We start from the raw sequence: 15,790 nt of genomic DNA, 5'->3' as shown, positions 1-15,790 counted from the left end.
TTTTTTTAAAGAAAACAAACCCTAAAATATACACGTTAAAAACGTAATGTGTGAAACGGCCCTAAAGGCGATTTCCTAAATCCAAAAGCCTAGCCCATGAAATGCGTTGCTACAGCTCTATCAGTTGTAATAGGTCTGAGAGTCCAGGATCTCCGGGCCAGAGGAAGGCGCGCAAATCAAATCAAAGACATATAAAGAGGTGACAACAATCACGTTTTCCGATCAAAAGGAGGCCAAAATAAAGCAGCAATTCGGCAGAAAGGAGTCTCGAACATCCAACCTTCCGATTATCAAAGCAGCCGCTTTACAGGGTACGTCACAACTGCATCCGGGTACTTTTTTTTGTCGCGCAATCTTAAATTGGAGACTGACAGTGAGGTGAAGGCTCTTTAGGGAAACGGATGTTAGCCGGAAGAGGCGGGCTCTGTTGCTGTGGGCGACGCCTACGGAGTTCCTGGCGGGAGATTCGGTGGTCGGGAAGGTTAGGAAGGAAGGTGAGATCTCGCGCCAGGGCAGGTACAAAGCCTCTTAAGGCAAAACGAGGAAGAGGGTCAACAGTGCGTGGCTGCAGCTAACCAGTGAGGGAGCTGAGAATGCGAGGGGGTCACGTGGCTGCCAGCCAATAGGGCGAGAGGTCACTGGGCTCATAGCTGAGGGGGCGTTATCAGTCTGAGGGGTTATTTGTTTATTTACATATTTAAAGCCTACGTTTATTCCAAGGAGCTTAAGGTGGCATCCATGGTTCTCCTCATTGTATCCTCACAACAACCCTGTGAAGCAGATCAGGCTGGCCCAAGGTCATCCAGCAACCTTCATGGCTGAGTAGGGATTTGAACCCTGGTCTCCCACATCCTAGTCTGATACTCTAACCTCTGCACCACACTGGCTCTCAGTTATGGCCATTAGTCTCCCCCGCCTGCCACAAAGAAAAGTCAGATAACTTTTAGGGCTTTATTTGAGCCAAACGTGGAACATGGCAAATGTCAAGAGTCTGCCTGAGCATGTGGAGAGTGCCTCTTATTTGTTACGTTCCATATCCCATTTTTCTTCCAAGGAGCTTAAGGTGGCATAAGTGATCTCTTCCCCCCCCCTATTTTGTTCTTGCAACAAGTCTGTGAGGCAGGTTTGGCTAAGAGTGTTGAGCTTTGTGGCTGGGGTGGGATTTGAGGCTGTGTCTTCCTAGTTCCAATTAGCTTTACAGAAAATTACCAGATGTTGAACTTTTTTGCATTTCATTATATGAACACATTTTTTTTACAATTTTGCCCTTTGTATCTGTGTGCATGCATGCGTATAATCTTCCACCTGAGCATAACACGTAATACAGTACAACTGATGAAGGCTAACATCCATAATAAGACTGCTAGTCTTTACAGTACCACTGTGTGAATAAAGTTTTTCCTGGACTTTATTTAACGCTTCAGACTGAGGGGAGGGTTGTGCATTTGAATAATCCTTCACTTACCCCAACCTACGAAAACACAGAAATAACCAGCGTGTCAGGATGGAATCACCCAAGTCTTTTCACTTATGTTATTTTTTTTGGATATGAGGGGAGCTTGTGTGTGTGCATGCATTCAAATGTGTTGACTGCTGCTTGTTATAAACTTGCTCTTGGAGATAATCTGAGGTCTCTGTATTTGTCTTTATAAGTAAAAACGGTTTTTGCTAATTTTACAGATCACAAGTTGTTGGGTTTTTTTTGTTGCCAACTGCTACAATGGACCAGAAAATTCTGGTCCTAGCAGATGAAGAAAAATCGGAGCGACTTCAGGCATGCCTGCAGAGCCTGAAAGAAAATGAGGTGAGTTATTCTTGTTATTCCCACAGCATTTTAATTGGGGGAAAACTGCTGATTGTATTTGGACTGATTGAAAATCAGGGACAGGGAACCTGTGCCCCCCCCGTGCATCGTTGGACTCCAGCTTCCATCAGTCCCACCCAGCATGGCCAGTAATCGGGGATGATGGGAGTTGTCGTCCAAAAACATATGAAGGACCACAGGTTCCCTATCCCTTGGTAAATCCTATTCCTTCATTTGAACATTGCTCATTCTCTTTAGTGCATTTAATCCACCATCACTGGCTTTCATGATCACTAGACTTGTGTCCAAATTGTGAGGTTTCTGTATACCGTTAACTGGACTTTATTCATAGTTTGCTAATCAAATGACTTGCAAGTCTTTAGATATTTATGCTTCTCTTTGTATTTCTTTTTTTCTCTGCCCATGTACTGGCCCATAGCCATGGGAAGTGGCCTGCATATGACAAAATGGTAAAATCTGTGGCTGGGCTATACCTTGTATTTCATATGTCCCCTCCCCCCAATCCCTAGGAGAGGATTCCTTCTGGCAATTATGACAATAATATACAGATGTAATTATTATTTTGTACAAGTTACTCCAGGCAAGGAGCAGGCAGGGAAGTTTATAAAAGCTGGAGTTTGGATTTGTTAAGCCACAAATGACTCAATGTGAATGGATAGTAAATATTCCTGTGGGCTTTAAGAAGTGGGTAAATTTAATTGTTAGTTGTGTGGAAGTTGGTACCTGGTTACATGTAGTATTTCTAAAATCAGATATAAAAGCTTAAAGTGATGACAAATGAGTTGCATTTCCCCCCTTCTTTCTTTCTGCAGTTGAGTGGCTTAATTACAAAGCAGGCTCTGAGGGGGAAGGAAATTGGTGCCCTTCTGAGAGGAATCTTCAAAGGTACCATGCAATGGGTTGTGACAGAGTGATCTCTGAATGTTTGTCCTTAGCTGTTTTACCCAGCTGTTGTGCATGCAAGACTGATATCTTACAGTGCAATCCTGACCATGTCTACGCAGTCCTGTTGAATGGATTTAGGATTGGAGCCTTAAGCAAGCACACAGGCATGGCTGCAATCCTATATTCATTTACCTGGAAGTAAGCGCAACATCTCAGTGGGACTTACTTCCGAAAAGAGAAGTATAGGATTGGGCTGTAAATAATGTTCTATAATCTATACAGTAGTAAGCAGAGGTGGTATGGAGAGTTCTTTGAATTCATTCTTGCAGTTGTGTTTCCTCATCTTAGTACCACTTGAATATGCTAGTATTAAGTAATTCCATGTGGACACAACTGATTTTTTTTTTGGTGGACAGATATAAAAATATAGGATAGGTAAGGGGATATTTTAGTTTGGACCCACTTCTGTAGGAATTGGCAAGATTTTGAGTTAAAACCTTCTAGCTGTTCAAATTGCACAGAAGAAAGTGAATAAATGGTCAAATAAAAATACTGAGAGACCACCAATAGAGTTGGTGAAGTCTAGGCCAGCAGCTGTTCTTGTATGCCTAAAATCTGTCTTAAAATATTCAAGTCACTTCCTTCATTTTTTGGTTTCTGTTTGTACTCCACACCAGGTTCTCCTTGCTTCCAACAGACTGGAGTTGTCAGGAGGCTCAGTGTTTACAAACATTGTGTCCAGTTGGTGGAATCCGGGGACCTGCACGTGGAAGTTGCATCTGAGATTATAAGGCTGCTTATGTTAAAGGTAGGAATGAATTTATTAACACTAGTTTCTTTATGACGGTTCCTTTCCTTTTCACTTTGAAATTACAGGCTTAAATTACATTCTGTTCATTTCTTGTACATCCTGACCTTACGCATATTTAAGCATTTTGTAGAACATGCATTTTATGTAACGGGGCTGGTTTTCAAGTCATTGCATGGGATTGTAGCTTTAGGAAGCAGTTCTAAACTACTGAGAAGGGTGGGTAAGAGGCCATTTGAAACTGTGGACCTCTATCTCCACTGGGAGAGGACTGCCCAGTATGACAGCGGAAACTTATGCTGCCATTGCTGACTTGCCGCTGATTCTCAGAGTGTGTGGGAGCCAGAAATGGGAACATGTTGGAGGATGCTGTGAATTTGCAGGATCCAAAGCTTCCTTGTTTCCCAGACATGCCACAAAATCATGCTAGCCCTAGAGCTGGCATAGTTTATTACCCTTCCTTATTGTGATCAATGGAATGGTGGTGGTGGTGGTAATTAAAAAAAAAGCCCAACTGCCACAGGAAAAGGAAGAAAGTAGCATGCATTTGTTCTCTCTCTCTCTCTCTCTCTCTCACACACACACACACTCACACACACTCTCTCTCTCTCTCTCTCACACACACACACTCTCTCTCTCTCTCACACACACACACTCTCTCTCTCTCTCTCACACACACACACACACACACACCCTTTTTGTTCCTGCTGGCACACACCAGTAGGGCTTAGGAATTTGTTGTTTCTCTGCCACAGATTCTACATGCACACACTCTCCATAGGATTGCTCTGTCCATCTCCTTTGTGACGAAATCACTATTGCTAGATATAGGGCTGCCGACATACTGGTATTGCTCCTCTGCCTTTGACAACAGTTCCGCATACTGTGCTTTAGTAAGTGATGGTTCTCCTACCACTTATCTCCATGCCAAGAAAAGTTTCATCTGTTTGTGAGTTTCATTTCTGCATGTGAGGCTTCTGATAAAGGTAAAGGAGCAGGGGACTAAAGGGGGTTGGTAACCCTGTAAAGATAGTATTGCACGCACGCATGCGTGCATTTTTATCGTTGGCAACGGTAGCTTGTATCCTGTGGTAGTTTGAACATTCCAGACCTTCCATTTCTTATTGGCTGATGGGGCATGTAATACATGATAGTGTTACTTCCTTTCTCCTGAAGAATGATATTCTAGCACGTGGATACCAGCAGCCATTTCTAATGCGGCTTTCACGGGCAACTTCAGAGTACATTTCCTTGACTCTTATTATTTTTGTCTGGAGCCTCCTTGATGCCTGTTCTCGTATCTTGCTCCTCATTTCTCAGGCTCATGAACTGCCAGGCCCTGCACTGGCTGACCTGGCCAATTTGTTTGTTGAAGCTATCAAAGTAGGCGGCCTGCTCAGTGCCAGGTCTTTGGAGCTATTTCCTACAGTTCTGACTGCACTAGCTACAGCTAAAGAGACGCTTGTTTATGGGGCAGGTAAGCCCTTTTCTTTCTTTCTCCCTTCTTTTCCATTGACTAGCAACTTGTCCTAAGTGACCTTGTACTGTTTGCTTTCCCTTCCCCTCCCCCCTTTCAGGTGAGCTGAGTGGAGAAGAGTTTAAGAAACAGCTGATCAATACACTGTGCTCCAGCAGGTAGGCATGTCTTTGCCAGGTCATGTTCAGTTCTGTTGCTTGGGAACTGCAGAGTTAAAATCTACCTTAACATATACACTATGCTGCTACGAAGAGTTAAGGTGAGTATAGAAAGCAATGTTTATAAAAGTAAAATATTTTAATACATGCGTAAATGCAAGCAATTAAAAATGCTTATAAAAGTACACATACAGTAGTGCACATATTAATACACAAAAGGACAAATTCTATGCAGAATCCATGTCCATACAAGGTAAAGTATGAAGAAATCAGAACAATGCCAATCTGTAATCCTGAATTAACTAATGAACAATGTAGATTATATGTAATATGTAGTTGTGTTGGTAAAAAAAATCTTTTAATGGGATTCAGAAATGACTGAGGAAAGGAAATGAGTACATTGAATCTACATATTATCCAATTATCAGTCAATATCCCAGAACAATATCCCCCGGATTGTGGAACAGCTTACCAGAGGAGATACGCCTGGTGCCTACGGTACTTTCTTTCAGGCGTCAGGTTAAGACGTGGCTATGGTCCCAGGCATTTTAATGTTTAATGTTCATGTTTCATGTTTCATGTTCTAGTTTTAACATTTTGCTGCTATTTGTTATTGATTTTATTGTAATATTGTATTTTAACCTTGTACACCGCCCAGAGAGCTATTAGCTACGGGCGGTTTATAAATGAAATGAAATGAAATAAATAAATAAACATCAATATTAATATATATCCATCTGCAAGGCCATTGAAGAAGACTTTTCAGTCGAAATGCGTCTGGCCAAAATACGTACTTTGAATTTCCTGGGTATTGAGTCTTGTTGATAGGACATTGTTCATTAGTTATTTCAGGATTACAGATTGGCATTGTTCTGATTTCTTCATTCTTTACCTTGTATGGACATGGATTCTGCATAGAATTTGTCCTTTTGTGTATTAATATGTGCACTATTGTATGTGTACTTTTATATGCATTTTTAATTGCTAGCATTTACTCGTGTATTAAAATATTTTATTTTTATAAACAGTTCTGTTGCTTGAGAATTGTTCAGAACGCACCAGTTTTATGGCATTTTGCTATGTTTTACAGAGTTAAATGTTAAACTCTGTGTATTATTATTTTATTGGATTTATCTCATGCCCTTCACCGTAAGGGCCTAGGGCGGGCTGTAACAATATGAAAATACAATATTAAAACCAGTTAATACAATTTACAATTAGAAAAATAGGGTGGGTCTTGAACATATATATCTTGGGTGACAAAGGCCAGGCTAAAGAGGTGCGTCTTCAGCATAAGATGAAACCTATACAATGAAAGTGCCAGACACACTCCACAGCTTAGGGGCTGACCTCTCCCAAGCTGCCACCACCGAACTTCTGAGGGCAGTGGAACTACCAAGAAGACCCCTTCTGTCAGTCTTAACTCCTGGAAGGGTCTGTGGGGAAACAGGCACTCCTTCAGATATTTTGGGCCTAAGTTATTTAGGGCATTAAGCTCCTTGAATTGGACCCAGAAACAAACTGGCAACCAGTGAAACTTTTTTCATGTAGAAACCTGTCTGCTGCATTTTGAACCAGTTGAAATTTCCAAGTCGTTCTCAAGGGCACCTTAATCCAATTATAAGTGCATTGGGACACAGACTTCTCTTTCTTCCCCACTTTTATTTTGCAAAATGTCATGTACATGGATGGTGCCACAATAAAATTTCAGTCCTTGCAATGGTTGTGCTAGGTAATGCTCATCCGTTAATTTTTCTTATAAGCACTTGACTAAGTCTCATGTGTCTCATCACAGCAGAGCTTTCTGCTTGACTTCAAGGCTTTGTTTCCCACCCACTACACCAGCATTCTTCAACCTTGGGTCCCCAATTGTTCTTGGACTACAAGTCCCATCATCCCCAGCCAGCTTAGCCACTGGTCAAGGGATCATGGGAGTTGTAGTCCAACAACATCTGGGGATCTAGATGTGAATTTCCTCCCCCCCCCCCGGGTGTAGGAAGAACACTGCTCTACACCCCTTTGGCCTGCTCTGGTTTTTTTTTTTTTTTTTATTAAAGTCTCACTCTGTGCTGGAGGATAATAATGGAGAGACACAGGAATCTCTACTGAGAGGCTCTCCAGTCTTCTATAGGTTTTTGTTCTGTTGTTCAGATTCTCCTATCTTGTCAACAGACCTCAGGGCAGAGATGTTGTAAATGTTTCAGAGTAACTGGTAAAATTAGTTCGTATCACACTGGAAGACCAAGTTATTTAATATAGTCACATGAATTATCAGGCAAAATCATAAATCAAATTCTGGATGGGTTAGTGTTTTCTGTTTTTTGTGGACTAGAATCGACTTCATCACATGTACAAAAGCTTATGCCATTATGATTTATGCTATAATAAATTTGTTGGTCATTAAGATATTGCAAGACTGTTGTTTTTGCCGCAATAGACTATAGCACAGCTACTCCTCTGGAAGTATTTTCTATTAGCAATTATTTTCTATTTTCAAATTACCTGATTGATTTTTATTTGGGCAGGTGGGGTCCTCAATACGTGATTCATCTCACCTCCATGTTCAGGTAATTGCTTAATCTCTACAGTTTTTTCTTTCTATTTCTGGCTTGGAGTTCACTGTTAGAGATGAGGAGAGAGGACTAGTGCTAGGTATGTCAGTCATAACCCATGCTTGGACTTTAGAAGATCTAGCTGGCCAAGTGTTCTTTCAGCAGGAAAGATTTTGGATCCAAGACTGCATCATTTTGGATTGAACCGACTGCCAATGGTGGCCTTTACTGAGCACTTGTGGTTCAGATTTTGTCTTGTTTTCCTGGAGTGTGATTTCTGGGATGTAGGGATAGACTGTTTGAGGGTCAGTGTAGTGGTTAGTGTTTCAGACTAGGAGGAAGGAGACCTGAATTAAAATTCCCACTCAGCCATGAAGCTCTGTGAATGACTTTGGGACCATCACAGTCTCTCATAGGATTGTTGTGAGGATAAAATGGGGGATGGGAAAATCATACATGCTATCGTGAGCTCTTGGAGGAAGGTGGGCTATAAAAGTAAATATTAGCTGGTTTTAATGTTCAGGTTGGCTTCTCTGGTGATGTTTCTGACTGATGTTCAGAGAGATGACGTAGGCTATGTTTTTCTTTACTTCTCAGGGATGTCCCATTGAGTACAGAAGAGCTGCAGTTTGTGGTGGAAAAGGTCTTGAGGATGTTCTGTCACTTAGACCTCCAGGAAATCCCTCCTTTAGTTTATCAGCTGCTGTTGCTTTCTGCAAAGGTAATGCTTTTGGGAATTCTGGTCAGGCTCTCCAAATTTCAAAACTTGGACCCTGCAATTGGCATGCATTTGTTTCTGTGGATGGCTCAGATCAGAGTTCCAGCCATACCTTCATAGTTTGCAAATGACCTTATATTCTGTGATTGAAGGGCCACCTCCAGTTTAACCAGCTACAAAGGAAATCCAGTCCACTCAAATGGATATCTTCCACAAGTTTTCTATCCCCTTCTCCTGAAACCCACTGTTGGTGACTTTATGGTGACTAGTGATGAGGAATGCCACGATAATAGCATCTCAAGTCAACTTCATGAAAATAGCCTGTAATGCACTGAACTTGAACTGAAATACCCCACATGGATTGTACACGTGTAAAACTGTAATGCTTTTGATTCTTGCAGCCTTCAGAAGCTGCAAAGAAAAGCCAGGACTGTATTTTTGATGTTAAAAATGAAACAAACTTTGAGAGGTAGTGTACCATACTGGCTAAGAGAGTGGGCTGTGAACCAGGCATGCCTCTGTTCAAAGCTTCCCACTTCCCTGTACTTACTAAATCAGGGATAGCCAATGTGCTGCCTTCCAGCATAGCCAGTAACATCTGGAGAGCACCACATTGGCTACCCGTGCCCTAGGGGGCCTTAAGCAAACCACTCTCTATCAGCCTCGCTCCCCCACCCCCCTCTGCAGTAGGGTGGAATAATACTCTCCTACCTGTTTCAAGGATTACTGAGATGATGTTTCTAAAGTGTTTTGAACACTCTAAGATATAGTAAGTTGCTTTGTATCAGGCCAGACTATTTGCCCACCTACCACAGTATTGTCAGCTCTCACTGGTGGCAGCTGTGCAGGGTCTCTGACAGAGGATCTTTTCTATAACTTGTTACCCGATCCTTTTAACTGGAGAGGCCGGGGACTGAGCCTGGGATCTTCTGTATGCAAACCATGCACCCTACTATTCCTCCAACCCCCCAAATTGTAGGTAGCTGTCTTGTACCAAGTCGAACTATTGCCTACTCTGACTAGTAGAAGCTCACCGGGATCTCAGGCAGGGGCCTTTCCTGTTACCTTGTCCTTTTAACTGGAAATGCCAGTAATCTTGATTTCAGGGACCTGCTGCATACAAAGCATGTACTCCAGCACTGAACTACAGTCTCTCCCCAAGTGTTTGTATGAATTCTTATTGTTACTGTGTTTCATTACTGGAATATTATAATGTGCTTTCTGTTTACTTTATCTTGTAACCTTTCAGGGTAGCAAGAAAAATGTTTTGGAAGGAATAATAAACTTTCTCAACCAGATGGATAAAAAGCAAAAAGAAGAGCAGAGAGATTCCGAGTGAGTCTTTTCTCATATTTTCTTTTTCTGCCATGATATTTGTTACTTTGTTTCCAGTAAGGACACCTGATTCTGGGGTAAATGTTTTTGTGAGGCTGTCCTTATTGCATCTCTGTTACAACTGTCTTTGTATCTGTGGTCTCTGTGTGACCAACTCTTTTCAGGTCAATGGACCTCGAAGAAGCAACAGTGCCCTTAGACCAACTTCGTCATGTGGAAGGCACCATCATTCTGCACATTGTGCTGGCTATTAATTTGGACCAGGATTTAGGAAAAGAGCTAATAAAATACTTAAAGGTATGACAATGTAGAATAAAGCTGAGATTGAGCTTGTTACTGACGCTCAAGTGATGGTAGTGTTAAGAGTTGATCTGCTCATCCAAAAGGCATTTATAGCTGATCGGTGTTGATAACAGGCTCCCAGGATTGGCAATGGCACCATGGGATGTTGTTCTGACCAAAGATAATTGTGTTTTGGCATGCCAGTCAATCCTAGAATTCTCTGAGCTCTTATCTGCTGTAATCCTTTTCAACTGGGTGAATTGCTTGCTTTCTTTGGCACTGTGTTCCTGGGTATTTTAAGCCACACTTCCTTATGTCTGAATTAGAGAGTTGTAGTTTAACTTTGTTGAACCAAAATTACTTTGCTGAAGCTGGCAGGTGAGCTGAGCAGGGAATATGGGCCTTGTTCCTAGCTTAATATACTATGGCTTCTTTGGGAATGTTGCTGTCTGCTAGATTCTTTTTTCCTGAAATGATGAGGAGCATGAAAGACTTCACACAGTGGTGTCTCGCTTGGTCATACGGATGCAATTCTTACTTTTCCTGACAGATGTTTGTTTGCATCTTGAACCAGCTCTACTGCCTAGCCATCCCCATCTCATTTGAAGCTATGGAGAGAAAAGTATTTGGGGCGCAAGGATCCAGAGGGGGTTTCAAGGATATTGTGATGGCTTCTGCCATCACAGCACAAACTGGGCTTTTGACTTTTGTTTAGAAGAGTTGAACACAAACGAAACAAAGCTAAGAACTATGAGCCTGAGTAACTGAGCCAATTTTATTCCACGTGTATGAGTTATCTGCAGGCAGGCGAGACTGAATAAGCATGACTGGCATGCCTATTCACAGCTGCAGTGTTTCTGCTCTTTGGCTTGCGCCTCATACAGAGAGAGGTTCAGGAAAGCTCAGTGGCAGAGCATCTGCTTTGCTTATAGAAGGTCTTGGGTTTAATCAGTTCCGTCTCAAGGTGTAGCCAGGAGAGAACCCTGTGCGAAACCCCAGAGGACCAACGCTAGTCATTGTAGAAAATACTGATCTAGACAAATCAGTGGTCTGATTTGGTATAAGGCTTGATGTGGAATAAATTACATGCTGAAGCAGAGATTCAGTGGCATGGCTGTTAAACCAAGTCTGTTGAAAAGAGGAAAGCTCATGTCTATTATTCTGAATTTGTATTTCAAATGTAGTTTTAAATGAAACATTCACTCTATGAATCTCCTTATAAATATGAAACTTTCCAACTTGCTCTGTTTGCTTGATGCTTCATAGACTGAGCAACAAGGGGATCCTAGCAAGATCCTGTCTCCTTTCAGTGTAACGATTCTGCTCTCAGTGGCCAGAATTCACCGATTTGAAGAGCAGGTATGTCTTCCTTTCTAGAGCTTGACTGCATCAGTGAGTCTGATAGACAATGTTAGGTGTGCTGACTGGGCTTCTTGTTAGCAAGCTTGCTCACTCTGTGTTCGGTTTTAACCAGACGCTTGTGGAAATGGGGACAAGCATAGTTTCTCTTGCTTACTCACATTTGTGCTTCAGGTTTTTGACTTTCTGAAATCTTCAGTTATGAAATGCTTCAAGGACAAGCAGTTTCTTCAGGGCTCCAAGTTCCTACAGGATTTGGCCCCTCAACACTGTGATATATCTGCCATGGTTTTAGAAGTTGTGGCGAACAGGTGAGTTGCTGCAGCCCCGCCAACAGAGAACAGTTAATGGAAGAAGCTCTCCCCATTCTACTCTCCTTCCCTGCCCCCCCCCAACATTAGTCTTTGTATGGCTTTGATAGCAATGCACACATTCAGTTAGTGGAGACCCAGAGATACTATCAAGAACTGTTGGCTTGCAGAAATGGCAGCTCTGCCCATGCCCAAGAATGCACTTAAACCTAAGAAAAAGCCCTACAGGGTCAAGCCAAAGGCCCACCTAATCTAGCATCCTTTTCATACACTGATCAACCAGATGCCTATGGGAAGCCTGTAAGTAAGTGAATAAAAAGTAAACTTTCTTTTCAATGTTGCTCTCTTCCTCTGAATGGTTTCATCCAGTGTGTTTGGTTGGGATCATGTGACTCAAGGCCTGGTGGATCTTGGATTCATCCTCATGGACTCCTATGGGCCAAAAAGATCTTTAGGGGGCAAAGCCATGGAAATGAACCACGGCCTTTCTAAAACTCCAGCCCAGCAGGCATGTAAGTTGGGAGCTGATATCCTTTTGGAAACCTTCAAGGTAAGGAGATGGCACTATATGTCCTTGTGGGGAAAGAGCTGTCATTTTTCTCGTTGATATTCACTTCTCCAACTTTTTGATAATTCAGGCATAATCCCCCCCATTAAAGTAGGAATGAATTTAAGTTGGAGCCAAATTAGAACCACACTTTTCTTTCTTAAATCTAAGGAAATTCATTTCTTAGACAGAGTCAGAGAAGGAATTACCCACTCTTTGTGTGTCCTTGCATGAGTCACAGTTCTGGGTATAAGCCCTGATTGGACTGAGCCAAGTGCACAGTAGTGACATGGAACAACCAACCTCATTTTCAGGGTGGGTAATTCTGCCTGTGTCTGCATCAGGAGTAACTGAATGATCCATTTTCCCTCAGTTCGGGAGGGGGAGTTCTTGATGAGGGTTTCTCCTCCTCCCACTTGCTTCTCAGGTAGGGCCATGTCAAACATTGCAGCAGGATTGGAGCAAATCTTTTTACAGCCTGATAAATCTTGTAAGTCTGGTTACAACTTCAAAAGTAGATCTATGCATGTATTAGATTATTAACTAAATTCCTGAAATTACATGGACAAAATTTTGCCTTTTAAAAAAATGTATTGTCTTCTTCCAGGTCCATGAACCAATAAGGAGTGAAATACTGGAACAGGTTCTGAATAGAGTCATCACAAATGCAGGCTCCCCTATCAGCCACTTCATAGGTAATTGTGAAATGAGCAAAGGGACACATTATTGCAATGACAATCTCAGGTCTGCACAGTTCAGTAAAACAGCTGCTTGTTTCCCTTTCTCTCTGCTTCAGAGAAATGATAGCGCATCCTTCATCCAGAGCCATAGTTGTCTATTTTTGAGAAGTACACATTTTATTTAGTACACACACCCTGTTGTGTCTCTTACTGTTATTGTACGTTGTTGTTGTTTTTAAAAGAATTAAACCCCTGCCTTTTCACATATAGAAATGTCCAAGGGAGCATATGCAAAGAAAATAAGATACACTAGATCACTGTGAAATATAAAAAACAATGGTTTGTAGCAGCTATCATCAAGAAATAGTCTATACCTAATTAGAGCCTTCCAAAGGCCTGCTAAATAGGATCATTTTTAAACCTGGTACCTAAAGGGTATCTGTGAAGGTGCTCTCTAGGAGTGCAATCCAGTAATGGGGTGCTACCTTGGAAACCTATGTTATATCTGAAGAGAAGGTATCTGGAGCAAAGCATCAGAAGGTGATCTTAAAAATGCTTGTTTCTTTTTAAATTCTTGTCTTTCTGCTAAGGAGCTCAGGGCTGCATACAGAACCATCTTCCCACTCCCATATTATCTCCATAACAACCCTGTAAAGTAGGTTAGGTTGAGAGAGAGACTGACTCAAGCTCACTAACTGAGTTTCTTGGCTGAGTAGGGATTTGAACTTGGGTCTTTCTGGTGCTAGTGTGACATGTTAAGGATCTGACCCTCACTCCTTGGTGAGTACATATGGGAAGAAGTAAGTTGTCTGACCTTTTTATCTTTCACTGTTGTACTTTTTTTTTTTGAAGGTGGGTTCATAACAAGTGCAGCAGCCCTTTTCTTGGTCTGTGAACCTATGGACAAATGCATTTTGCTTTCGATCCCTGACTCCTGACATCTGGGTCTTCTTTTCCTCTTACCTTACCTTATAGGAGGCTGCAGCTCCTCTTGTTATCTTCTCTTTCAGATCTATTGTCCGGTATTATTATATTTGCTCCCCTCATCCTTCAGCACTCTTCTTCCAAAATCACAGAGGCCTTTGATCATTTGTCATTCCTGCCTCTCGACACAGTACAAGGGTTACTTAAGGCTGTGCAGGTAAAGTTATTTTATTTTATATTAGTCACCTTTCAGCTCAAAAGGTTCTCAAAGTAACTTGCCAAAAAAACAACGAGCAGCTTATATAAAATAGTTAAAAATGCAAAATATACTTACTTTTCTTATATTTATTAGTTAAAATACTTCTATCGCTTCTTTCTGTTTTAAAAAAATGTAGAAGGCAGCTTAAAATTTCCTAAGTATATTAAAACAATAATACAATGGAAAAAGGCATGGAATAAAACACTTCAGCTAACATGATGGGGATTTAGCAGGTCAGTTGCTTGCTAGAAATTTTTTTGCATACTAGTAGAAGGTCATTGGAGAGAAGATGAGACCGGCCTCCCTTGTCAAGGAGTTCAAAGTCTACGCTATACTCTCTTCTACATTTCAACCAAATGTTACACCCAGGTCCTGCTTGTGAGCTTCCCACAGGCATCTGGCTGGCCTCTATGAGAACAGGATGCTGGGTTAGACAGGCTTTGGCTGGATCCAGCAGGACTCTTCATATGTTCTTAAATGCAACTCGGATGTGTGTGGGATTTAGAGGAGGTCCTCCACAGCAGATGTGAAAGTGTGGATAAGCTCCTGTTGGAGAAGATAGTCCTTTAAGTATCCTAGTTCCAAACCATTTAGGGTTTTAAAGGTCACATAACTCTTACACTGAACTGAGTCCAGAAATAACAGTGGAAGCTAGCAAAACTTTTGTAATAAAAGAGTTTCATCAGGCTTTTAAATAAGCCCCCAGAAGCTTGAGTAGCTTTGACTAGCCTGCAGAAAACATTTACTAGCCTACTTATGGGTAAAACAGAATTGGAGATGGTAGAATTACACTTCTCTGTCCACTGGAGGGAGGCATCCAAACACTGGGTGTCTCCACCCACTGCCCAGAACAGGCAGGGTCATCTGATGCAGTTTTGTTGACCTTGGCAGGCCAGAGGAGGCACCATCCCAATTCCTTCACTGCTTTGTCCAGGTTCAGAGCAGTTACTTTTTGCTCATCATTCAGTGAATTCTGTCTCAGTCTTTTCTTATTCTCTCAATTTAAAAAACCAAACCAAACCCCAGACCGCTTACTCTTCCATCCCTTTTTATCTCTGCGTTTCTTGTTGACACTTGACCTTGGTGTTGATAGGGTAAGGTCACCTCTGCTGAGAAAAAGGAACATCAGACTGGTGAGGATTAGAGTGCTGCTCCCTCAGCGGCCACTGCAGGGTGTCCCACAGTGGGCTCCCAAGATGTCTGTTCCTGCATGAATTTGGGGTATGTCGCCTTTGTAGGCAGATACCTAGTGATTTTTCTGTTGAACTGGGGGTGATAAATGATCCAATCACACCTAGTGTGAAAATAATGCACAGATACACCACAGATTGAAAGGATGGAAGGCCAGAGCAATTAAATCATGCAGAGATGCCATGGACAGTCTCCTCTGTAGGAGTTTGCAGGAGATTAATCCATGTCTTGCAGTTCTCTTGTGGCTCATAGTCTGTGAATTACTGACCTAGCCCATTGGATATGTTGAAACAATGTCCTCACCACTTTCTTTTTGGTATTCCTGCTGCTATTGCTCCTTTAGCAAAACTCTTTTGTTGATTTGAACTGCAGGGCACTTGTCTAATACATTCTTTTTCTGCCAGCCCCTGCTCAAAATTAGCATGTCTATGAGGGACTCCTTGATCCTTGTTCTTCGCAAATCAATGTTCTCTGGGTAA

At 41.9% G+C, this 15,790-nt stretch overlaps 1 protein-coding gene across 5 annotated transcripts in view; it reads left to right on the top strand.

Annotated features, from left to right (window-relative positions):
• Positions 1 to 367: 367 nt before the first annotated feature.
• The window catches only part of FANCI (FA complementation group I), a 52,284-nt gene continuing 36,861 nt past the window's right edge, over positions 368 to 15,790 (top strand). The window contains exons 1-16 of one of the 5 annotated variants that reach the window (XM_061594778.1): positions 368 to 494; positions 1,681 to 1,804; positions 2,638 to 2,710; positions 3,388 to 3,518; positions 4,839 to 4,995; positions 5,096 to 5,153; positions 7,679 to 7,720; positions 8,303 to 8,426; positions 9,673 to 9,758; positions 9,923 to 10,055; positions 11,307 to 11,399; positions 11,574 to 11,710; positions 12,080 to 12,260; positions 12,865 to 12,952; positions 13,948 to 14,078; positions 15,716 to 15,786. In XM_061594778.1, the coding sequence (XP_061450762.1) occupies positions 1,721 to 1,804; positions 2,638 to 2,710; positions 3,388 to 3,518; positions 4,839 to 4,995; positions 5,096 to 5,153; positions 7,679 to 7,720; positions 8,303 to 8,426; positions 9,673 to 9,758; positions 9,923 to 10,055; positions 11,307 to 11,399; positions 11,574 to 11,710; positions 12,080 to 12,260; positions 12,865 to 12,952; positions 13,948 to 14,078; positions 15,716 to 15,786 (1,589 nt within the window). In that variant the 5' untranslated portion in view covers positions 368 to 494; positions 1,681 to 1,720. The other 4 variants (XM_061594779.1, XM_061594780.1, XM_061594776.1 and 1 more) reach the window with 4 other exon arrangements.

Source organism: Rhineura floridana, chromosome 14 (assembly GCF_030035675.1).
Source record: "Rhineura floridana isolate rRhiFlo1 chromosome 14, rRhiFlo1.hap2, whole genome shotgun sequence".
Classification (NCBI taxonomy): Eukaryota; Metazoa; Chordata; class Lepidosauria; order Squamata; family Rhineuridae; genus Rhineura; species Rhineura floridana.
This window is presented reverse-complemented; position numbering and strand designations above follow the sequence as displayed.